General features: G+C 32.0%; 1 protein-coding gene across 2 annotated transcripts; it reads left to right on the top strand.

The window, feature by feature from the left end:
- The first annotated feature begins 729 nt into the window (after positions 1 to 729).
- LOC145329746 (uncharacterized) lies at positions 730 to 26724 on the top strand. 2 transcript variants are annotated; one of them, XM_080174124.1, is made up of 13 exons: positions 730 to 854; positions 1341 to 1452; positions 2839 to 2933; positions 3903 to 3934; positions 4694 to 4761; positions 5203 to 5313; positions 21493 to 21541; positions 22029 to 22110; positions 22695 to 22749; positions 23059 to 23120; positions 23632 to 23694; positions 24509 to 24643; positions 24945 to 26724. In XM_080174124.1, exons 1-13 carry the CDS (start codon positions 807 to 809, stop codon positions 25050 to 25052), a joined length of 1020 nt encoding a protein of 339 aa, XP_080030250.1. In that variant the 5' UTR covers positions 730 to 806; the 3' UTR covers positions 25053 to 26724. The 2 variants fall into 2 exon arrangements, with proteins under 2 accessions (XP_080030250.1, XP_080030251.1); XM_080174125.1 differs by lacking the exon at positions 24945 to 26724 and having other exon boundaries at positions 24509 to 24906.

Here is a 26724-nt window from a genome sequence, read left to right as displayed (position 1 = left end):
GTCCGATTTTCAAACTTTTTTCAGTTAATTAAAGATATCAAAATTAAATTTCCCATCGTTTGAAGAAAACAACAATGACGGTCAGACTGCCTTTTTGCAGGTTTATAGCTATTTTTATATTTTTTACATTTTCCCCCATATCTTTGGTGTTTATGGACCGATTTTCAAAATTTTTTCAGTTAAAGATATAAAAATTAAATTTCCGGTCAATTGAAGAAATCAACAATGACAGTCAGACTGCCTTTTTGCAGGTTTTTGGCTATTTTTATATTTTTTACATTTTCCCCCATATCTTTGGTGTTTATTAATCGATTTTCAAAATTTTTTCAGTTAAAGATATCAAAATTAAATTTCCCGTTGTTTGAAAAAAAAACAACAATGACCGTCAGTCCCATTCACGAAATTTTGTGCTTCGCTACTTATGGATGTTGTCATCCTTGTTTAAATAATACATAACTTTTATCTTTTGAGTTCAAGTCTCTGCGCAAATTTTTTTATTTCTCTTGTGAGGGTGGTGGTACCCTCCCCCAAAAAAATTATAAACCTTCCCGGGACCTATGAGCAGTTACCCTGTTAAGGAGAACCCGATCGAAGTTTCTCCTAGATCCTAAAAGGGTACAACCACCGTCTCAAGAGAAATCGCCCCTAAAAAAATATCCTTCCTCCTAAAATAATAATAAAAGAAATAAAAAATAAGTTAAAAGTACCTATATGTATATTAATTATTTTTAGACCATTGAAAATGATATTGATGTAAACACATATGTATGTATATGATAAAATTAAAAATTTTATTATAAACAAAAATGTTGAATCAGAAAATACCTGCTTTTTTTAGAAGGCTTAAACATAAGGTAATTTTTAGCAGAGCTACTTTATAACTAAAAAGTATGTTAAAGGAGAGATAGAAGAAGGGGGTATTTGCCCAAGATAAGCAAGGGTTGTAAATAATAAAAACCAATTTTAGTAGCTCGATGTTACTCTATATTAATTTTGTCTTTCATACCTTTAGTCCGTCATTGAGTCTGTCCGTCACGCAATGAGAGAAATGTAATTTGTTCAGCTGTTTTTCAAAATAGATGGCTGATTCCCCATAACAATGAACGGATTCTTTATCCGTCTGTCTGTTAGTCATGCTACAAAATCTAAATATTAAAAAAAGTTACGTGAGAAAGGTTTCGTGATTTTTTCAATAAATATATTTTTGTTTTAACAAATGTCATTACAGAGATCTTTAGCTTCAGACGGACTAATAGACGGACATCGTTCTACTTTGAATTATAGAATATAGATAGACAGTTTAGAAATTGTTGAACCTAATCATTCTTATTTAATTTTAGAAGTACCAAAAGTCCTTAGCCGCCGTGGGGTTACTAACAATATTCTGTTTGTTCAACTTCCATACTCGTCCGTCTGAGTTCAAATACAATGTTAATGTCATTGATTTTAAACGTAAGTATTTATCGGCAGTTTTTAGGTTAGGTTAGGCTTTATTGGGTACAGTGTACCTCAGTAGGGTTAAGCCCCCATGCAGGGATTTGGCTTATAAGAGAGAAAAAAAACTACCTCCTAATTTCAATTTTTTTTCAAAATTAGGTTAGACTATTAGTTCAGATGTATTGTAATTGGCCTCCTGCAGTACCTGTCGAAAAACTGGTGTCGTTATTATGTCAACATAACTATACCACTATATGTAGAGTGTAGACTGTACAGGGTGCGGCACATAAATCCGGACAAATTCTAATTTTTAAACAAATGAACATAAAATCGTCAATTTTAAAGATTTTATTAAATTTTAAAAACTGGGAAGCAAAATAGGTATATGACTAGTAGATTATTCAACAAAATCGCCGCCAGCCTCAATCACCGCCTCTACCGGCCTCCTCAACCGCCGGCAGGTCCAGGTCAAAATGTACCTGTCCAAGCTGGCGTAGTTCTCATTGATAGTGGCAATGAGGGAGGTCTTTGTGGTATGGGCACGTCTATTGGTGCATGCTTCAAAGTAGCCCCAGGCCCAAAAGTCCATTGAATTAAGATCGGGCTGCTTAGAGGCCACATTTCCTTAGGAACATGAGTAACCGCCAAATTGACAAAATCCATGTTTTTGCTCTCATTTGGGCTAGGATTTAGCTACAGTGGACTTTAAGTACTCAAAATGTGTGTCTCAATGAGCCTAAGACACTCACAAAATTTGAGGTCAAGATTCCAACTCCTTCCCTGTCGGACCCTACGTTTTTTGATTTTGCGCATTAAACCACCGGCGCATTTGGAATCTGCCTTGTTGAACATATGCGCGGCCAGCTCGGTGTACACGTCCATCTTCGTCCAAAGATTTTTTTATGCTAAAAGGTCATTACTTAAGCTTTCTATAGTGTGGTCAAACGTCCTGATTGGTCAAGTAGTTTTGACGCTATGGCCGTTTAAAAAATGTCCGGATTTATGTGCCGCACCCTGTACATATTATGTCAGTCTTATTCAGTAATTTAATAAAGACGTAAATTATTTTAGAAATAATAATTTCAAAAATGACCTGTTGTTATTAAGTCAGCTGTTACATCCTAAATCTTCTACTTCTTACAAAATTTGTCATTATTATAAATATTTTTCCAGTATCGCGTCGAAACCGATTGATATCCGCTGGATTAGAACCGGTTATCATCCATACTAAAAAATCATGTGTTACAGATAATTTTCCACGAACATAAAAATAAGAATAAAAGCTAATTGCAGTACTGTAAACCTTACAAAACTGATTTTAATCTTATAACTTTTCATTTTGATATCGACCTCGGAAAGGTGTCTATTATTCGATGCGATAAATAACTATTCTTGTTTTAGAATTAAGCTGGGAGGGGCCAAATTCTTGTCATGTAACTCCTCCTTATACTGAATTTAATACAACTTTCATATTCTGTGGACAAGATAAAGACGTGGTAAGTCAATTTCTCGTATTCATTCGAATCCGGTGGATAGGAACCGGATCTCATCCATACGAAAAAACTATGTCTAGCATCGTATTATATCCAGTTTTCTACAAATATAGAAATGTACAATCATAAGATTAAAACCAGTTTTTTTAGCCGGTGCCTCCGGCACCTCGGGGCTAAAAAACTAGTTTTAATCTTATAATTGTACACTCTATATCCGCGGAAAGCCGTTTATAATACGATACGAGAAATAACTATTATTTTAGTTTTGTGCAAAATTAACTTACCTCCTTAAAATAAACCTCAGAAACCATCAAAAATACTTTGACGCTTTGCGACATGGCTCAAAGCCCTTAGATTTTATCAGATTTTAAATTCAGGACATTTTACACTTATTTTGTGGGTGTTATCCAGCTCATACCAATAACGAAATTAATTCGGAAAAAATCACGAAACCTATACGTGTTTTTCAGCTGTCGTTGGGGGGCAACACATCGTAAAATTGACGACCTCTCCATTTGCCCCCCAAATATGATTTTAGATTTAATTCCCTTGTTGGTTATACCTTATTCCTGGGTGTTATCTCCCAAAAATTTTTTTAGAAGGTTTTAACCCCGTCAAAAACTTAACCTATCAAACAGGTGCTTATATCTTTAAACTTTAAACAGTCACATATCAAGTAGCATAGAATTACTTATATACGAGGTTATAAATAACTATTATAATAACTTCACCATTATACGTCTTTGTTTGTCAAACTCCTAAGTTTTTTTTGTTGTTGACGACTTAGGCTTGGTCATTTTTCAATTTAACAGAAGTATTTAAGATTCAATAAGACAATTTATGGAATATTTTTAGATTTGTTGTTTAAAATATTTGTAAATCTTTCCTTCTATGGACCTAAATATCTTTGTTCGAGCTTTTGTTCATATTATTTTTTTTTTCATTTCAGTTTATTTATTATTTTTTTTTCAGTTTATAAGTTCCTGGTTTGCACAATATGTGCCGTAAGTATCATTTATAATTTCGGAGCTACTATATAATTAGTGTATGTCATTGTCCATTGAGTATACAATAAATGTATTAATATAGATGTATAATCCAGACAACTACCTGCCTTAATTGGCAGAGGCTCTTTTTGTCTGCTTAGAATTGGCTGTGTTCATAAATCAAACGCTATTAGCTGATTTCAAAGAACCAATACAAAATCGTTACTGGGTTTATGCCCTGAGGGAAGTGTTTTTATCTTTACAAAGTGTCTTGAAAAACAACCTTATGACGCCATAAAAATGAAGGGTTTATCCATCTCTTTTTTAAAGTTTTTTTTCCCACTTCTCCAATCATCTCCCTCATTTTTATGACGTCACATAGCTGATTTTTTAGACACTTTGTAAAGTTACGAGAGTTTTATATATTTCATGCCCTCTGTAATGGGTATTTTTCCCATAGGTAAATAAGGATGAAAACATCCTTAAAGCGAAGGTGTAAAATCCGACGGTATGAAATAATAAGTCCAGCCAAATTGTAAGGATAAGAGAGAGAGATTTTTCATTCGTTGTCTTATCCCTCTAACCATGATTGCCCTTACTAATAAGCCGATTTTTAAAATTTCAAAATTGATATCAGTGAGGAAAATTGTAAAATTTTAAAAAGAACTATTTATATTCATCGGAAAAAAGTAAGGATTTTTTTTTTAAATTGCCAGGTCCATTCCCAGAAGTAAAACACATTTTCTGTGTTACTTATAAATTATATTTTTTGTTTAGGTATGATAAATATATGATGGAGCATTTTGTAACTGCAGCACATTTATATCCTGATTCATGGATTATAGGTAAAAACTTTCAATAGCAAAAAGGATAAGACTGGCCGATAAATTAATTTACAAATGGTGATACACAAAATTACTTCTTCTGTAGATTACAGCTATGGGTTGAAATGTTTTGACACTCCTCTTAATCAACCAACGAATCAAAATTCAATAAAAGTTGTTAAGCCAACGAATAAGAAAACGTTATTATAAAAGTTTGTTGACTAGTGTTATAAAAAGCCCATAAAGATTTATAAGATGGTAATAAACTTGATCTAAATTCTCCTCCACAACAAATTAATATTCTTTTAACCAGACAAAAAATTGTAATTATTTAATTCTCTTCCCAAAAATGGTCAAGAAACCACCCTATGGCAAATGATAAGCGAGCTCTTTCGGTGCAGACACACACACACACACACAAGATATGCTACCTCTTTATTCATCCGCTTGTAATAATTTTAGATTTGGGAAGTAACACAGGCCCATATACGTTGCTTGGAGCAGCTCTAAATCATTCAGTAATATCCGTTGATCCTATAATTAGGAATCAAGGTTTACTGTTTAATAGTTTAGGTAAGTATTTTTTTAAGAAAGAAACTATATTTAATTTTACCCTGATACAGGTAATAGTATACCCAACCAAAAATGTTTCAAAATATGAATTAAACGAACACGGATGACGACATCCATAAAAGCGAAGCTCTGATACGGTAGAACAAACGAAAATTAACACTTGTAGAGTGTCAGAAACAAAATTGTAAGTAAATTTGTTGAGAAACTGCTTACATGCAGGATAATGTTTAAGGACATACTTACATTTTAAGGACTTGATATAGAGATGAATCGCTTATAACATTGTACATTGTTGTCCTAGGAATCAATATTCAATTAAATTGATCAATCGGATAATTATAATGCATAAAAATTTGTTGTTAAAAATGTTAAAAATCGACATGCTTGGAATGGACGTACGGACATTCTGGTAGCGATTATAGAGTTGCTACGGTTTTTAAATCGTATCTAACTACTACAGGAATCATCATGCAAAGTTAGAAATCGATAGGACAATTCTAACATGCCTAAACTAACGAAACCGTAACGGACGGACTGACCCTAATTGTAGAAAAGATTCGCTTTTAACAAGGTCCTCTTATCTAGTTATTTAATTGAGATATGGCAAAACTGTTAAGATTATGATCAGTCATTTCTATAAAAATGTATGACTCTTAAAACAACCTTCTTTTGTCCATTTCTTCTGTAATGAGATTCAAATTTGTATTTTATGTGAATATATACTCATTCTTAATATTTTATAATGAAAAGAAGGTGGTATAAAAAAGGATAGAAACAGAAATGAAAATATTATAATAAACAAGGATGACAACATCCATAAAATCGAAGCTCTGAAACGATAGGACACACGGACATTAACACTTGTATAGTGTCAGAACTGAATAATCAGAATATAAATGAATAAGAGTCAAAGCAAAATTGTGAGTAAATTTGTTAAAAAACTTCTTGATACTGTTAATGTTTATGGACATACTTACATTTTTAGGACTTGATTAAAGAGTTGCTTTGCTTATAATATTGTATTTTGTTGTCCCATGAATCAGTATACCAAAAATCAGAACATTCAGATAATTAGATCACATAAAATATTTTTGTTAAAAAAGTAAAAAATCAACATGTTTAAAATGGACGTACGGACATTCTGGTAATGATTATAGAGTTGCTACGCTTTCTAAATCATACCTAACTACTCATAGAATAAGGAGGAATAGAAATGAAAACCTCAAATATTTTAGGGAATATTGAAGAAAAGTTGCGCTTGCGCAATAAAAACATAATATGAAACTTGAATGGTACACATGTCAAGTTGGGACAAAACTGAAATAATATCTTTTTAATGAAAATATATCGAAAAGTATTAGATTTTTCCTCTATTATGTCTCTACTGCATAGAAATTAAATTTATGTTTATCTAATATTGTTTACATTTCACCACTGTCAATGTACTTTATGACGCAACTTGCGTAATCACTTGATCACGAAATGTAAACGTAACTTGCGTATAACTCAACAATTAATAAAATAATTTATGATAATACAGTTAGGGAGTTGAATCCATTTTTATAGAAGCAGAAACATAATCTATGATTATGGTTTGGACCCTCTAAAACTGTAATCTACCCTTCCACTTTCCCCTCTCTTGGTGAAGATATCTTCAACGCCGATACGATTTTTGAAATGTAAGATTCCACTTTCAATAGAGGCGAAACTGAAATCATACATTCATGTTAACATATCAGCGTATTCATAAACATTGATTTCCTTATTTATATCGACATAATAATAATGTATCATTCTACTTTCAATAGAGACAAAACTGTAATGATACATTCAAGATAACATATCATATATTTAAATCGACATAGTAGAAATGGTACATATTAGATAGTTTTTTTTATATATTTTTATTAGTTTGAAGTTTTTAAGAAAAAAAAGGACCTAAAAATAAAGGTTGCTAACACTTAGCAATCAGGCCCATTTCCAGACCTTAGTCGTTCAATGCCCCCCCCCCCCCCACATATTATCTCGGCTCCTATAAGAGTTAGATGGCAAAAAAAAAATTGTGCATGTTCCCTGTTAAATAATAAATTTCCGACTTTAAGTGAGATAAAGTCATTTTTCGCTTACTTCACCCTTTCATTTAATAACTTTATTTTTTAAGGTTAATTAAAAGGTTAAATGGATGTAATTTCCTTATTTTTGAATCTAGAACAATTTTTTTCAGAAAATGTTTATCTTAAAGTAAATTTTTTATTAGAAATCTCAAAACATAAATTTTCTTATTCGTTGGCATAACAACTTTAGGAACTTTTACTGAATTTTGATTGGTTGGTTTAACCACTACTATCTATAATACAAAGTAGAACGATGTCTATCTGTCCGTCTGTCCGTCTATCTGTCTGTCCCTTAAGATCTCGGTAACCACTGAACCGATCGGATTCTACTCTTCAGGGTATATACCTATTGGTCCTGTGGTGGTTTTAAGCTATTTTCTTGGGGGGGTGGGACACCCCCAACCTCCCAAAAGCAAAAAAATACCCCCCGCCATTTTTTTTTTGCTGAAGATTTCCTTAATTTTTTTTATCACCTCTTGGGGCAAAGCCCCTAGAGGCTAGGGGCGAAGCCGCTAGTCTATAATACAAAGTAGAACGATGTCTGTCTGTCTGTCTGTCCGTCGGCGTCGATCCGTCTGTCCCTTAAGATCTTGGTAACAACTGAACCGATTGGATTCTACTCTTCAGGGTATATACCTTTTGGTCCTGTTGTGGTTTTAAGCTATTTTCTTGGGGGGTGGGACAATCTCAACCCCCCAAAAAATGAAAATTCCCCCCCCCCAAAAAAAAAAATTCTCGTGTTGCCCATAAATTATGAGCGCAGCACCAGAATTTTTGTCCATTGTCCACCTCTCTCTCTGCTAGTTCCCAAAGTTTTATAATAACGTTTTCATTTTTGTTTGCTTAACATCTTTGGGGACTTTTACTGAATTTTAATTGGTTAGTTTATTTAGTATAGTGTCGAAACGTTTCAGCCACTGATGGCAAATTACAGTAGGGGTATTTTTGGGAATGTACATCCACTTATCGTCTATTGTCTTATCCCTTTAGATCCCTGGTGGCGATAAACTTGAATTAAAGTACCTAGAGGTTTTGGACCAGCTAAGAAGGTAATTTCAGTCCAATGTTCCCTACCTCCCTGGGTACAATAAAAGTTGTCTACAGGGAGGGAAAAATGGACGAAAAATTAAATAAATTCTGTCTATAATAACATGAGAAAACAGAATGAGAAGGACAGTAGCACCCTGTAATCGTTATCAGAAAGTCCTGAACGTCCATTGAAAACATTTGATGAAGCTTTTTATATTAAGAGTTATAACAATATAAATTGATAAGATACATACAAAATGTTAATGCTTCTAAGCAACGTTTTCTACAAAAAGGGTTGGTAGAATTCTGTATGTCTAAAAAAATCACTCTTATGGTTTGCAGGTTTCTAACACTATGTCTTTTTAATATGTTTACTCTCAGCAAAATAAGGGAGGGTTTAAATTTCAGTAGTACCCAAAGTTTTATAAACATTTGTTGGATTTATAAATTTGTTTACTTTTTTTTTAATCTTAATTGGTTGATGAAAACTGGCATTGTCAAAACTAAACAGCCATGATTAGTTGTTTATTGCATCTCTTTTTCCAGTTTTGTTAGTCCCGAAGGGGCGAAGGCCCAGTCTAACAAGACTGGTGATCATATTACAACTTTTTACTTTACTATTTGTAGAAAAATGTCTATAATACAATACAATACATGGTTTCAGGTATGGATTAGACGGGTCTGATCCAGCGGATAATAATTGGTTTCGTAGCCATACTGGAAAATCATAAAAAATCATGGACAGAATGACGGACAGGCAGAAAAGTGAATTGTAGATTACCATCACATTTTATTCTTTCTTACTCCAGAGAGCGAGGAGACAATTGACTGCTTATTACAATAGTACACAAAGTTTTACAATAACGTTTTCTTATTCGTTGGCTTTGATTGGTTGATTACATTGTGTTTATAAACGTTTGAACCACTAATTTTAATCTACATAAGGGGTTATTTAGTGCGTCATCATTATGGATGTGCATTAATTTATCGGCCATTGTCTTATCTCTTTAGATCCCTGATATGTTTCATAATTTTATTTGTTAGCTTTGCTTAAGTGAAAGCTTTTCATTACATTAAGTTTTAAGTCTTAAGTATGTGTTATAACATATAACATAGGCCAAAGTTAAACTTTATCTGAGAGTGATAGGACAATGGCAGATTGGTTATCATACCTTTTTACATAAAAATGAAATAGTTTGGCAAGGATAATTTATATTTCATTGTCCTTTACCATTATCCCAAAGTTAATTAAATCTATAAGGCCTTTGAATCTAATTTATTAAGTTATTTGAAATATATTTAAATCTACTTTTACAGTTTTAAAGAATCCTGAGATAAGAATTACCTTTACATAAATTCAATCCACCTACAATGAAAGCCAAAATAGATAGGCAAAATTTCTGGATTCTATTTTGTACTTCAGTTTGAATTTTCATTGGTTTAAAATAAATGCACATTTAAAATAATCTTTGCCTAAGAAAAGATAAATATACCATGCGTGATTTTATTTTACTTTTTGGGCTAATTATTATTTCTGAGAGAAAAGTAAAAATAAGTATTTTTTTGTTGATTTTTTGGTATCAGTGCATATAAAAGGAAACGGCATTATCCTCTTAGGAATTTGTTTTATTAATTGTGAAAATTTGGGCACCCCCCCCCCCCCCCCCTCCCGACAGAGTCTGAATTCAATCTAAGGCAAAGTCTTGGTGAACTATACTTTTCTTTAAACTTTCCTTCCTTGCCCTGTCCAGTCATACAGAGGCAAGGGTAATAGTAGGGGGGATTGAGTGTGAAGGGAAAGAAAAAGGGGAGGCGGAAAAAGTTTAAATTTCGAGTGCTGTGGCCAGAGATGTTCGTTGTCGGGTGGGTACTCAAATTTTCAAAATTTCAAAAAACTATTTTAGGTTAGGTTAGGTTATAGGCTAGGGAGCCGAGCACTGCGGCCAGAGATGTTCGTTGTTGTGGGTACTCAAATTTTCAAAATATTAAAAAACTATTTTAGGTTAGGTTAGGTTATAGGCCAGGGTGCCAAGCGCTGCGGCAAGAGATGTTTGTTGTCAGGGGAACTTCTCAATTTTGAAAATATTTTTATGTCCTAAATAGGACTTGATTCATACTGTTGGAAGCATGGTCCGGGCATCACGGCAAATGCGTTGGTAAACTTCTCGGCGAAAGTGTCAGTAAACTTTACAGCGTAACTGTGCTTCATTAATATTTATATGTGCTATATGTGCCCTACTCTCTGCCTTTCTCATCCCTTGTCTCTGCCCTCTCACACTCCTTCCAAGCGCTCCATCCACTTCAACCAATGAGAGTGTGACTCTCATTGGTTGGAGTTTTATATAAATAAGCCCGTTGCTTGTGGCGAAGAACTGTGATTCTGTTCATCGGTTGCCATGCTAGACTGATGAGGCTTATGTCTCCACTTACCCTCCCTCCCACCCCTCCCTTCCTTCCTGTCAAACATAATAATATTTTGATAAAAAAATCCTAAAAGGAAATTACCAAAGAAACACACAAATTTGCCTTTTTTTGGTATTTTCCTTGAAATATAAAGATATCCTAAAACTGATTGATTGGGCTTGTAAAGGAACCATTTGAGTATCGTTGGTCAAAAATGGTCTGATTTGTGAGCATTTTTGGCCAAGTTGTGGCCAAATAATAATGAAACATATAAAAAGGTAGCAAACTTTAAATACTCAGTCATTTATAGTAAAAGTGGCTTATACAAGTTGAAATGAAGAAAAAGGAGGAGGAGTACTAATTAATCCCTTTCTTCCTGTAAGCAGTTTATGAAAAAAATGAAGATTTGACTGATATAAGCCAAATAAGCAAAGTTTTTCATTGATTACCTGTAAGTAATTTATCAAAAATAGCATAATTTGTTACATAAGCCAAATAAATAATAATTTTCATTGATTGCTTATATGTAAATAGCGGCTTCGCCCCTAGCCCCTAGGGGCTTTTCCCCAAGAGATAATAAAAAAATAAAGTACTACTGGTGCTGCTCATTGTCTAATGTGTTCCCAAGAAAATATTATTTTTTTTTTGGAGGGGGGAATTTTCATTTTTTGGGGGGTTGGGGGTGTCCCACCCCACAAGAAAATAGCTTAAAACCACCACAGGACTAATAGGTATATACCCTGACGAGTAGAATCCAATCGGTTCAGTGGTTACCTAGATCTTAAGAGACAGATGGACAGACAGATAGACATCGTTCTACCTTTATAAGTAGTTTATCCAAAAAAAAAAGCATGATTTTGTTAATTAGCCAAATAAGCAGTAATCTTGATTGAATGCCTATAAATAAGTTATCAAAAAATAGCATGATTTGGTATATAGCAAGTCAAATAAGCAATAATTTTCATTGTTTGCTTCAAAGAAGAAAAAGTATAGGATAGAATCCATGTAGAACATTTTGCATAGCTAGCTTGAAAAAAAATTAGAACTTTTGACAGACCCAAAAGTTCATCTAGCTTTTAGTAAAATTGCATGATTACATATATACATTATCCAAGTTACCAGCAATAAAGAAAAATTGCTGGCCAAATTGACTTAAACCTCAGCTTTATTACTGAATGAATTTCTGTATCTCCTAGAAATTCATGTTTATTAAAGAAAGCTTTAACTTTAAAGTTGTACCATGAAAACCGTTTGAAAAAAAAACTATGTTAGAATAGGGGTCTTTAACTAAAAGACTTGCTTTTGCTCTGCTGTGGCAATGTTTACATGATTGAGATCTTTAGTGAATTTGTGGTACCAAACATTGAGGACAGGGAAATGAACTTCTGGGTGTCTGAAGAACTGAAACAATCAAATTGCTTTGTATTCAGACACTATCCAAAAAAATTTTACTTACTTAGATCAAATATAAATCAAAAGTTGCTGTTTGATTCAACCATATCTGGAACACGAACTGAAAGATGCTGTAGGTTGGGGCTTATTGCCATCAAACATACCAGCTTCAGGATAATTATCCCAGTTGAAGTCTTGTGAAAGTATAGTAGAACACACTTAGAAGAATCTATACCTCCATATATTAAGATTCATATTCCCACACTGTTTCTGTTTTTAAGTGGAAAGCTTTACAGTAGTTTAATATAGAAGAGATTTTTAAATAAGAAAAAGTTACTTGTAGCAAAGGCAAATTAATACCCTTTAAGGAACCATGCAAGAAATAAACCGCTTTAACTGCTGAAAGACTGCCACAAGTAGACCCAATACAAAAAAATTAAAGCCTCCAGCTTCAAAAACAAAAAAGTTATAGACATTTCAAAATCATATTTTTAGTACAATGAAAATTTTGAAAGTTATTCATTGCTAATAATAAAATTTTCATTAATAAAATACTTCGCCCAGAAAATTATAAGCTTATTTTTGGCAGAAAATTAGGATGCCAGTAACTGATAAATAAAAACACCTTTCTTTATAGTCAAAATCATATAAAAAAATTCAGTTTAATTTGCATTGTATTGAGAGTAATGTAGCCTGAGAATGCTAGCCTTTAGGATTTCTAGCCAATTAGAAGTCTGAGTCCACGCTAAGTCTGCTAAACAACCAATCAAAGCTGAGCATCTGTATTACTTACATTAGTTTCCTTTTTTTCTGCTATGATTTTACCCTTTCGAATGCAATTTAAACTTAATTTTTAAAAAGACATTTTGACTATAAAAGAGGGTGTTTTTATTGTAAAAATGTTATCAGTTACTGGCAGTCTAAGTTTTTGACAAAGATAAGCTATTAACTTTGTTTTTGAAGCTGGAGGCTTCAAATTTTTTTTATTGGGTCTACTTATGGCAGGCTTTCAGCAGTTAAAGAGAGGTATTTCTTGCAGGGTTCCTTTAATATTCCATTTATTAATGAATTTAATTCAAAAATTTTAATAGAAACAGATTAATTACAATTTTGTTACTTCGCAGTTTATTAGAAATATATAGAAAATTATAGAAATATTTATCCTACAATCAAGAATCAGATAACCTGATTTAGAGATGGTGTCTCTAAAGTTTCTCTATTCTTAATAAGTAAAGAATTCTATACCTTAATGTTTAAGATCAAAAAGAAAACAAATAAAACACAAAGACAAGTTAACCAAAATCAAGTCAAATCACAACTGCTGCATTGATTTTACATTAATAAGATTTTATTTGCGCTACAAAAGTATCTAAAAGTATACTGAGCACAATTTACAGAAACACATCTTATCTTCCTGTATTCAAAGTAGAATTGCCTTCTATATTCATTGAATTTGGTGTTTTCACCTCAAATCTTTGAAACTAAATATCTGCCAAGTAGGAGCAGCTAGGATTTTGTTCTCAATGGATTCTAAATGTCTCTTGGTCCTATTTGAACGCTGCATTGTCCATTTTGATGGTAAATTTTTTTATACTTTAAATGAGTAAGGCAGGATATGAACGTTTGTCGACCAATGAGTTGACTGACTTCTTGCTAACCAAGTAGAATAGTAGACAGGTCTGAAATAATTAATGCAAACAAATGTGCATTTGACTCTATCATAAACATGTAACTACCCAACCCAAGGCCCACCATTTGAACTACAAGAATAACTCACAAGGCTGTTAATGTATATTAAAGGAAAGAAAGGATTGTGTAGAAATGTTGTAAAAGTCTAGTAAAAAGTTGATAAAAATTTTGACAAAAAGCAAAATGGTAAAAATATAAAAAAAATGAGATTTCAAAATCAGTTAAGGAAAAAGTTTGGAAAAACTGTTTGGAGAAAAGTGCCCCCTATTCATTTAAAAACGGAGCTTCATGATGCTAGGGGCGCAACCACTATAGTCTACAATATAAGGTAGCGGAGGATTTTAATTTAAAGCAAAATATTTAGGAAAAGCAAGTTAAAATTGCATGATGAGTTTCATAATTATTTATAAGTAACAGGGTGTCCACTTGTGTGGCGTGAATGTCAGTGTGTGTGCACTGAGAGATCTTACTAACCAAGTAGGGGGAGGGGGGGGCATAGACTAGTAAGGAGTTAATCCAGTAATTATTGACCTACTTTCATAAAATGACCTTTATCTCTATGTTCCTTTTAAATGACAGAAAAAAACATAGAAGCAAATTTGTTTGTTATAAAATTAATAAAAATTTTGTGAGTTTAATTTTAAGGGTACTTTTAGGGTCTCAAAGTTAAACAAAAAATTTTTTTTTTTGAAAATTTTTCAGTAGGTGTTAAAGATTGACCTACACAAAAATAGGTAAGACCTAGAACTAATCCGTAAAAACCTTTTTAACTAAGAACTGTCCATACTTTCCAAATCGGTTGAGAGCTTTAAAATAGAGTTAATATTTTTTTCAAAAATGACCAGAGTTGGTGGCGGGGCATTTTCAGGTAATTTTGAAAAAAAATTAAAATTTGATTTTTAAGGTCAATTTTCAGGTTTTCCAAAATTCAATATGGGTTTTTTAAGAATTAGGCCAAAAAGTGAGTAGGACAGTGTTTTTTTTATGAAAAAATTTAAATTTTTTTTTTAAAGAAAATTTTTGCAAAAAAAATTAAATTTCATGTCTTTAAAAAAAATGATTTTTGACATAGAAGGGATAGTCCAATCCTTATGAAAATTTTTGTGGATAATCCCTCTAACCTAACCTAACTGCGAACCAAAAAAATAGGCAAATCCGAATTTTCAAAATGGCAGCTTCATTATTCATTTGGGACGAATTTACTGTAAATATAATATGTAGATGCATCTTTTTGTTACAAGTTTCCACCGTTGATTTTTTATTAATCAGCACCAATGAAGCACAAGATCTCAAAAACAGCATTTTGGGTAAAATCTGGTGAACCAAAAAGATATGCAAATCCAAAACAAATCAATGGAAAAACGATTTTTTGCACTTTTCTTTTGTTTTAAAGATTGATTCTGATAAATTCACAATTTTTTAAGGGATTTATGCATTAATTATTATGAAATGTAGTATAAGGTAGAAATTAATGATTTTTTAAAATAAGAAATATCAGAAAAACAAAAATTCAACCCCTATCCTTTTATAGGTCAGCTACTGACCTCCAGTTTAATGGATGTAGGCTAATACATGTCAAAGATAAAAATTACTCTGAAAAGTATACAAAAATGCTTTTTAATGTGTTAAAAAAAACATTTTAAAATCTTGATTTTGAGGATGATGTCCTTTCAGATGCTCCTATTGGTGATGATGGTGAGCCAAATGTTATCTAAGTACATGCCCATTACAACAACTTGTCTATCAACCTATGTACCATTTTTTGTAGTCTTAGCAAACTTCAATGGAGCCAACCGACAAGAATTAAAAACATCTTCTAAAAACGCCAGTATTTACCTTATGCATTTGAGTAATTAAAATTGCAATTTTTTTGTTTTTTAATCCTGCTTGGCTGGAGGCTGCTATGAATACAAAAATTGGACCATAGTTCAATATATAAGTTGTCATCATGGTCATGCACTTTGATAACATTTGGCTCACCATCACTACCCATAGGAGCATCTTAAAGGCCATCATCTTCAAAATCAAGATTTTAAAATGGATTTTTTTAACACATTAAAAATAATTTTTGTATACTTTTGGGAGTAATTATTATTTTTAATATGTATTTAGCTTCATCCATAAGACTGGAGGTCAGCAACTGTCCTCTAAAGTGATAGGGGTCGAATTTCTTTTTTTCTAATATTTCTTATTTTAAAAAATCATTAATTTCTACCTTATACTACATTTCATTATAATCAATGCATAAATCCCTTAAAAAATTGATAATTTATTGGAATCAATCTTTAAAACAGAAGAAAGGTGCAAAATAATCGTTTTTCTATTGATTTGTTTTGGATTTGCATATCTTTTTGGTTCACCAGTTTTTACCCAAAATGCTGTTTTTGAGATCTTGTGCTTCAGTGATGCTGATTAATAAAAAATCAACGGTGGAAACTTGTAACCAAAAGATGCATCTACATTTTATATTTACAGTAAAATCATCCTAAATGAATATTAAAGCTGCTATTCTGCAAATTCAGATTTGCCTATTTTTTTGGTTCGCAGTTTAATTAAGATTAATTATGTTTGATTGGCTGTTTGGCCGTTTTTCATTGATTTTTTTTCGGTTGAAAAAAACGTTATTGGTTTAGCCCCCCTTGAGGGGTATTAATCGGTAATGACTTTGAGTCTAATTATATCACACTTCTTAAAGTCCTAGGATAACCTGATAGTCTTTTCCGTAAGCTGTCTAATGGTCTTGGTTTTATTAGAAAATATAAATATTTCCCCTTTTTTTTCTTTAAAAAACTGAAAAAATTACTGGTTTAGCCTGCCCTCACCCTAATGCAAGAAAATTTAGCTCTTTCATTTTGTACAAAAAAAATTAAATATAAATTTTTGATTAATTGTTTATAAGAAATAAATGAAAGTTTTTGTTTATAGGCTTATATACCAAATCATGCCATTTGTTGATAAATTATTTCCAAGCAATCAACCAAAATTTTTGCTATTATCCAAATCATGGTAATTTTACAAAAAAAATACTCATAATCAATCAATAAAAATTATTGCTTATTTGGCTCATATACCAAATCATGCTATATTATGATAAAATACTTATAAGTAATCAATTTGATTGATTAGCCATAGTTTAGTATGGCTTTGATCTGGAGTAGGCTGAGACACTTTTCCATAGAAATAGGACTATCAAGCTCCATGTTCAAGCACATTATGTCTTGACTTGCTATCTCATGAGATCTACTTATTATTACCTTACCCTTGCCGAGTATGGCAGATGTCCCAAATTAAGTCACCGTAATGAATGACCCTCTCCAAAGAGGAGCTTGGGTTAAGGGTAGTACTGATTTTAAGTAAGTGACTATTGGGTATCCAAACTTACTCAATAATCCTCTTCTTACACAACCAGGGGATGATGCATGATTAATGTTGCGAATGAGAAATTAGAGTCAACATATGGAGAATTGAACTTGAACTCTCACCACTGTAGCTCAGTGTGCTACCACTAAGCATGACACCCCTACTAAGTAATCAATGAAAATTATTTGACTTATATATAAACAAAATCATACTTTAAAAAAAAAAATTACTTATAAGCAATCAATGAAAATTATTGCTTATTTGGCTTATATACCAAATCATGCCTTTTTATGTTAAATTTGGTATAAGCAATTGATGATAATTTTTGCTTATTTGGATTATATCAGCCAAATCTTCAATTTTCGTCATAAACTGCTTACAGGAAGGAAAGGATTAATTATTACTCCTCCTTCTTTTTCTTCACTTTAACTGCCCAGCTTTTCAAAAAGCCGCATAGAGAATGGATGAACAACACATTCATACGTTACATTATAAGAAATGCGTCGGTTTGTAAGAAAAGGTAACGCTATTGCCTTATTAATGCGTCGAGAATTTGTTAAAATTGTTACTTGTTAAACCTTTCCATTTTCATTCATAAAAATTACAACACACACGACGCACAGAAACGTTGACAAATTTTTAAAAATGTAGCTAATTCATTGTGTAGTTTAATTTTAAAAAATAACAACTTCTACGTCGCATATGAATGTTGTTAAATTGAAATAATTGAAGCATATTTATTATTTATCTTAAAACATCTTAATTTTAAATTGGTGGGGTAGGGAGGGGGGACTTAGGCAAAAAAAGGGGTCGGGGAATAGGGAAGTGGGTATTTTATTATATACAAGTTGACAACTTTTTTTTTTACACATTTTTTGTTTTTATAAATTTCATGCAGATACAAACTTTTTAACGTTTATAATTCTTGATGTATTCCTGATTAAAAGTAACAAAAGTTTTCAATGAATAGATACATGGTCAATTCAGCAAAAATAACAGACTATAAATTTAAAGTTTGATACCCTTTTCACAAGTGTAGAAAAAGTTGCCAGAACGTCAAAGTTCGGGCCTAATTATTATAATAAAAATATACAATATTTGACGATTTTTGTTATGTTATTTAATTTTATTCTTTTAAAAATGCTTTAAAATGGATAATTTGTAAAGAACTATTGTAAAACAAGTTCGTTTTCTTAAAATTCGCTGCTAAACAGGTCGATTGGCCGAAATTTAAAACTCTCATCTGACAACATGAGAGTGTATGTATACCCAAACAAAAATAAGGTGGGGGTTTGAATGAGAGGGGATGACTTTACCCCCTGGTTTAGAGGACACAGGGGAAGGGAGACTGCCACAATAGGCGGGGGGCTTACAGAGGTAGCTTGGGTGGGTTAGTTTATCGGCGAATATCAAAGTAATAACATATCAAAGATCCAAAGTTTGTATTGGAGCCCCAAGTGGAAAAATAAACAAATAATAACAGTTTTTCTGTACAGCAGTGTCAAGTAAACAGAAAATAGTTTGTGTCGTGATATAAATATGAAAATAAAGAAATCTATCAAGAAACGGGATTAAATCTATTAAAGAACTTCGTTCAAAATCGCGATGGGGGAAAGGTAAATGGATTGAAAAACATTTATCTTTCATTTGTTGCTATATTTTGAAAGGAGAATTCTAATCGTCATATCTTAAATATAAGTTTTATAATTTTTAAAGGTAAGAATATTATTAAAAGCGAAGCTTTTCTATAATTAGGGTCGGTCCGTCCGTACGTCCGTCCGTCCGAGATAGATAGCTTTTCTTCGTTAATTTAGGCATGTTAGAATTGTCCTATCGATTTCAAACTTTGCATGATGATTCCTGTAGTAGTTGGGTACGATTTGGAAAGCGTAGCAACTCTATAATCATTACCAGAATGTCCGTACGTCCATTTTAAACATGTTGATTTGTGTACTTTTTTAACAACAAATTTTCAAGTGTTCTAATTATCCGTTTGATCTATAATCTTTGTTTTATATAATCCTTGTTTTATATCAATAATTTGATTATTGAGAGAAAGATGACTATTTTTTACTGTGTACATGTGAAAACAACAATATATGGGGACTTTAGTGAATTTTAATTTGTTGATATATTAAGTTTAGATTAAGATTTTCTCGGCCCCTTTAATAGGGACAGATAACTATTTTTGTTCTGTACACTTCTCATATTTAAATATCTAAGTAGAAAATGTAAAATTATACATCATTAATTGCGTGCTTTTTTTATGTATTGATATGAGAATTTCAAATGAATTTTGATTAAATTAATCCAATTTTATTGAATTTAAATCAATTTCTAATTCTTATAATTAATGCCAATTATTAAATTAAAAGTTATTATTTATTTCATTCAATATAATAATTGTTCAATTTGAAATGTAATATTTTATTAATATACCTAATACCAACCAATTTTATAAAAAAAAATGACTTACTCATACGATGCGTACGGCGTAATTTTTTTTTTTTTTCCCGAATTAATATTAAATAAAACCCGACGCATTTTTTATTATTCCATCGCAAAACTGGTCCAAATTGCGATGCATTTAAAAACACGTACGTCGTATGAGCATATCGAGAAAAATAATAAAAAAGCATCGTATAAGCTCAAATGCGTGTACATGCGCCGTTTTTTTACATCGAGGAAAATAATGGTATTGCGTCGTATGCATGCGTCGTTCCTTTAGTTTTCATGCGGATTTTTAAACAGCTGGGTGATACAAGCAACTTTTACTATAAATGTCTAAGGATTTATTTACTCCATCCACTTTTAACTCACAAATCAGACCAAATTGTTCAGTAATTTACCACAAAAATTCACAATTAAATAAGCAATTAACCTCTTAGTGCTTACTTACACGGTGAGAGATTACTAGGGAAATATTAAGATGAAATAAATTGAACAAAAAAATTACAAATATATACAATTGAATTAATTAATAAACGACTTTTTAAAAATAATTTTGAATACTCATTTGATACCCTTTTTAAAGTATTTTTTTTAAATAAACAAAATATCTTTTATATACGCTCTTTGTATGTTTTATTTATTTAGTTAAGAATATACAACAATGTTTAAATCATATATAAAATCTATGCTTTTTTCACAATTGACATAATTTTAAAATAGTATGGTACATTTCTATTATGTCGATGTTAAAAAAGTAATGGAAGATTACAGAAACATAGATATTAAAAATGTAAACCATGATTCCAGTTTCGCCTCTATTGAAAGTGGAATCTTACATTTCAAAAATCGTATCGGCGTTGAAGATATCTTCACCAAGAGAGGCAAAAGTGGAATCTTACATTTCAAAAATCGTATCGGTGTTGAAGATATCTTCACCAAGAGAGGGGAAAGTGAAAGGGTAGATTATAGTTTTAGAGGGTCCAAACCATAATCATAGATTATGTTTCTGCTTCTATAAAAATGGATTCAACTCCCTAACTGTAATAATTGAAATTAAAATACTTAAAAATATATAATTGGATATAAACATCTTTTACTCTCAGACCTTGAAAGAATTAAAAATCAGCTGCTAAGGATTTTTTGTAAACAACTTCATGCGCAACCCTAATACAAATGCCGTGATCATTATTTCTTAACCAAATATTTTTAAAGTCATTTTTTTACTAAATTCATGTTGAAATGAATTTTTGTTTAAAGTTTTGCTAATACTATAAGGTTTTAATCCATTGTGAATAGGACAAATATGGCTGGACGATTGGCTGTATGGCTTTTAGTATACTATTAAAAAAGGCATTTATTTTTCATATCATTTCTCGATAATATCTGAAATCATATGATTTTACTACAAGCCTTGTAGCCATTTAGGGCTTTCAAAAGTTCCAATTTTATTTCAGGCTAGCCAGGCAGAATCTTCTACCTGGATTCTATTCTATACTTTATCTTCTTTGATCACCATGCAAAGTTTGAAATCAATAGGACAATTCTAACATGCCTAAATTAACGAGAAAAGCTATCTGTCTCAGACGTACGGACGGACGGACGTACGGACGGACGAACGGACCGACCCTAATTATAGAAAAGCTTCGCTTTTAAAAATAACCTTAAAATTTAAATTTGTATAATCTTAATTTTGAAAATAGGCACATCTAGAACCAATTTAAATTGTTGATGATATTTTCAGTTCTGAGTCAGGTAGATGGATATGTGTATCATGTATTGAATGCTGTAAGGTAAGTTCTTTTTCAACATTGAAAAATGAAAAACAGATCTATAGTATAGATGTATATACAGTTAACTACCTACCTCCCTTTTTCAATGACCTTCTTCGTCTGCTAGCAAATTGTTTTCTTCTACTAGGCTGTGTTAATATCCCCGACATTATTGGCTGACCCAATTGAGAGTCGGCACAATTACATTGTGATGGGGAGATACAGTTATTTAACCCTTTCTCCCTCTAGTGTTTTACTTTAATTTTGAAAAGATCAATTTGTAAACAATGTTAAATTGAAGATAGAATTATGGAATTTCTTGTGAAGATTCCCTGTAGCATGGTCAGCTATAAATGACAAATACATATTTTATGCAGAAAGGTGATGGCTATGAATACATGCTTAAGAACTTACTATGTCTGTTTGTCAATCCATGTTTTTTTTGTGCTTCGCTACATATGGATGTTGTCCTCCTTGTGTATTTCTATTTAATATTTTCAAATTTCAGTGATGAATATACAAGTATGCGAGCTGAGATGGCGGATGAAAAGAATCCAGGGGCTACGGTTATGCATGAGGACAATGATCTAGTAAGAAATATAATAAAAACCTTGTATAAAATAAAGGATGGAACACAAATTTTACAGCATGGCTTCGAAAACGATTCATATCCGCTGGATCAGAACCGGTTATCAGCCATACTAAAAAATTATAAATAGCAGCGTATTATAGAAATTTTACACGAATATAATATAAAATCACAAATTAATACAAGCTTTGTTAACCCGGCCTTTGGTCCCTCGTGGCTAACAAAACTGTTTTTAATATTTTTTTCATTTTAATATCCGCGGAAAGCTATCTATAATACGATGCAGTAATAAATATAAATTATCGATAATATCCTAACTAATCCTTCTATTTAAATGCATTACGGTGGTTTCCATCAAAGTAAAACAATTGAAGGGGAAGGGGTTAAATAACTGTATGCCCTCCACCCCGAGGACACTGTGCCGACTTTCAATTGGGTCTTTAAAAATCAACAAATGCTATAAGACGAAAAAGGTCCCCAACAAGGGGATTCAGGTAGTTGTCTGGTTATGCAAAATATAACAAACATTTATATACGTAATTGTTCTTATAATTCTATAGTTGATTTATTTTTTATTCATTTTAGGCAGGTTTAAAAGTACCTAATGTTATAGAATCTGTCTTATTTGAGGATATTTTAGGTATGTGTGTATAATGTTTATATTTTAAAAGATTTGATTATCCTTTTTTATAAAGTAGTAAAGCTTTTCGTTTGTCTAAACCGACTGAGCTCTATATAAGTTCCAGGGTGATTTTAGTCAAATTTTTAAAAAGATTTAAGTCTTGGGATGATTTTAGGCTATTGTTTGCCCCCCTCTTTACCCCTTTTAAAACATATCCTATAGATATAGATGCTAGAAGCGCAGACCAAGTTATTTTACATTTATTTATACTCAAATTAATCACGCAACCTTATAATTTCATATTTTTCAAAGTATTGTTCTTTTAAGACTTAGTACCTGAAAATAAGCCAGTTGCTTTAAAGATGGACGTAGAGGGATATGAATGCAAGGTAAGATTAAATATTTTTATGGCCATAAACCGAATTTTCTTAAATAGATTTTTAAATAAACTTTGCTGGGCATTTTAAGGAAGGTTTCATTTTTTTTTTTCTCAAGTGAATTTTAATAAAAAATTATGTTGAATGATTCAAACATTATAGTTTTAAAAAAAATCATTTACATAATATTTTGAATTGTAACTCTTTATGAAGCCAATAGAAATAACGTCATATATATAGTCTATTATTTTAATTTGACGTAATTTTTTTGTAGGCACTAAAAAGAGCTTTTTAAAAATTCGATTACTTTTTTGAGTGAAATTAATTGAGGAATATTGGACCAGATCTTTTCAAATTTGCTTGGAAAGCCTAGGAGTTTAGGTTTCATAAGTATTACATTTTTCTTTATATCTAAATTATATAGGATTTTACCAATTGTATTTTCATGACAAGCATTGAATTGCTTCAGTAAGATGTAACAATTTTGATTTCATAGCTTTGAATGATTAATTAATTGTTTTAGGCCATTGGAAAGTATTTGAGATCCAAAGAGAAGAAGAGATATATTCCCTACATTATGATGGAGGTAGGTTGGATGGTTAATGGTTTCTAAAAGGGTCTTTGGTAGAATAAAACCATTGAGACAAATAACTCTTTGTTAACCCTTATAGATCGGGGAGGGGGGGGGGAGCTAAATTATAGAAAAAAATTACGTCTCTATCTGTAACAGGAGCCGAGATAGAGGGGGAGGGTGCTAAATTACCCCCCCCCACCCCGATCTATTAAGGTGATATTTGGGGCCCGATCTGTAAGGGTTAAATGATTACACTATCTTTGTGTGTCTATAATATATTTATCTCACCCATGAGAGAAGTTACCCACCTTTTTTAATTAATTGGATAAAAGGAAAAAACATAAATTAGAAATAAACAGAAATAAGATTCAAAAAAATTCAAAAATATTCAATGAATAAGTTATAACCAACAAGCGAAATAGATCTAAAATAATGCTTGGGGAACAGATGGAAAGATCGTCAATTTAATATGTGTTGCCCCCCCCCCCCCCCCCAACGAAAGCTGAAAAACGCACATAGGTTTCGTGATTTATTTCCCGAATTATATTCGTTGCTGGTATAAGCTGGAAAAATTTAGATTGGCGTGTACGTATAGTGTAGGTTAATAGAGGTTTGTGTGTGAGGTTGATAAAAGGGGTAGGTAGTCCTTCTCGATTTCAAATTTCAATGGGAATTTAAACCAACCTCTCGCAAAACCATAACCAAAAATACTAAGTTACTTCTATTGGGTTGAAAAATATTGGGGACTTAAAAAATATTCATTGCAATGCATCCCCCACCCTAAAAGATTATTGAAATACTCATGATTATAAAAAAATATTTTCAGACCGTCAACGCTTGCACAAATAAGTACTTGTGTCCTGACTACATGGGCTTCCTGTCTAGCCTGGAGGACTCAGGATATATGCCCTACATGGCGAAACCAATTACGTGGCAAAAAATGCGAAGTTTCATTGACGAGGAAAATTGTTGTAATTTTAAGATTAATTGAATTAATTTTATCTGGATTTATATAAAACTTAAAAAAAAACATTACAGAAATGGATGGATAAAGATTGTTATTTCAACAACAATTTGAAACCTTGATTCTGAGTGTATAGGATATACATTTTTTATTCATAAAGAAGCTAAACATTTAGACCTGATTGAGAGAGATTCTCACATAGTATATTCGTCAGATTATGGATTATGAATAATTCATCATTTCATTCTTGTTAATACCATTTTTCACAAAAAAAGAACAACAATTTGTTAAATTTTAGAATGAGGACTCGCAATGTATACAATATATGTTTTTCATACATAAAGAAGCCAGGCATTTACATCTGATAGAGAGGGATAGTAAAATTATTTATTCAACTGATTATTAAACTTTTAGGATTTGGTACAGTTCATTGTAAAATAATGCTGAAATCGATTATTTCCAACAAATATATCCAGCGGCCAAACAGCTATTCGTACATGTTAAATTCTATCTCGCAGTCAACATTTATGTCCCAAAAAAAGGATTATTTTTGCGTATTTTCTTTGGCCATGTGCACCTGTCTTGCTGGTAGCCTTTTATGTTTTTTTTTGCGGCTGGTTAGACTTCAGCAACTTTTTTTCCTTAAACTGTACAAAATCTTATACTTGATATAAGTATAATTCTTATACTTAATTGGGAGAGGTCAATGGCGGATAATTTGATTTTGCCTATGAAGTTTAAATGCTCATATGGCAGAATTTTGCATTGTTACAATTCTTTAATTTTCCTTCTCGTTTTTTTACCTCAATGTTTTTTCCCATAATTTTTATACCAGAAATAATCTTTTTCTTAAAGTCGTAGATGTAAAATTTTATGGTTGGTAACTGTTTAAGTTATGAGCAAAACTGCTACTGTCCCCTCCATGCAGTGTGGAAATTGATGTGATATCTTATAATTAACTAGCGGCTACGCCCCTAGAGGCCTCTAGTGGCACTTTAAATGTTTTTGTTTGCTACGATAATTCTTTAGTACGATACCTCTTTATTTTACGTTGAAGTCTCCCGTATTTAACAAAATTTTTCGATTTTATTGTCATTTCTCTTGGGAGGGTGGTGGTACCCTCCCCCAAAATAGTTATAAACCTTCCCGGAAACCATGAGAATCTACCCTGTTAAGGAGAACCCGATCGGTTCAGCGGTTAGCGAGATCCTTCGCTACAAACAAACAGACAAACAGACAGACAGACAGACATCGTTCTACTTTGTATTATAGATACCAGTGACCAAGGGCGTCTAAGATTTTTTTTGTGGGGGTATAACAGGGAGTTTCAAATGTTTGAGGGGTTAATCTAATGTATGTTTTTTTAAAATTTTAAGTAGGGTAAAATTAGGTGTTTCAAAGGTTTGAGGGGGGCAAACACCTCTTTAAACCCCCTTCACCCCCCCCCCCCTTGGACGTCTATGCTATTGACCCTGTGAATTTGTAATACATTCCCTTCTCTCGGAAGTAAATTGAAACTCGGAGTATTAAACTTTATTTATTTCACAAGCGGTTTATTTCAAGTTGTAGGTATATATTGTTAAAGTTTCATTGAAATTTATCCAAAATACAAATATTTCAACTATTTAGATATACTAGCGGCTTCGCTCCTAGCCTCTAGGGGCTTTGCCCCAAGAGGTTTGATCAACCTAATTTTTGGTATTTTAGATTTAAAAAGAAAAAGTAAAAAAAAAAATTTTTGGGGGGGGTTTCATTTTTTTGGGGGGTTGGGGGTGTCCCACCCCCCAAGAAAATAGCTTAAAACCATCACAGGACCAGTAGGTATATTCCCTGAAGAGTAGAGCCCAATCGGTTCAGTGGTTACTGAGATCTTAAGCTTCAGACGGACAGACAGACGGACAGACAGACGGACAGACGGACAGACAGACAGACAGACATCGTTCTACTTTGTATTATAGATTGGATTGCTTAGTGAAATATGAAGTTTGGTAACTTATATTCAATTTGCTTAATTTGTTTTGGCTTTTTTATGTTTGATTTAAATTTTTTTATTGTAAACATCTAATTTTTATTGAATA

This window comes from Acartia tonsa, chromosome 10, assembly GCF_053477335.1.
Source record: "Acartia tonsa isolate MP-2025a chromosome 10, ASM5347733v1, whole genome shotgun sequence".
Classification (NCBI taxonomy): domain Eukaryota; kingdom Metazoa; phylum Arthropoda; class Copepoda; order Calanoida; family Acartiidae; genus Acartia; species Acartia tonsa.
This window is presented reverse-complemented; position numbering and strand designations above follow the sequence as displayed.

Bases quoted from the DNA above. Each gene is read 5' to 3' on its own strand.
- LOC145329746 (XM_080174124.1), top strand. From the start codon at position 807: ATGTTGAATCAGAAAATACCTGCTTTTTTTAGAAGGCTTAAACATAAG. The intron at 22,111-22,694 runs GTAAGAAATATA...TATTCATTTTAG, and splicing joins TGCATGAGGACAATGATCTA to GCAGGTTTAAAAGTACCTAA. The intron at 24,644-24,944 runs GAAAATTGTTGT...GTTAAATTTTAG, and splicing joins TGCGAAGTTTCATTGACGAG to AATGAGGACTCGCAATGTAT.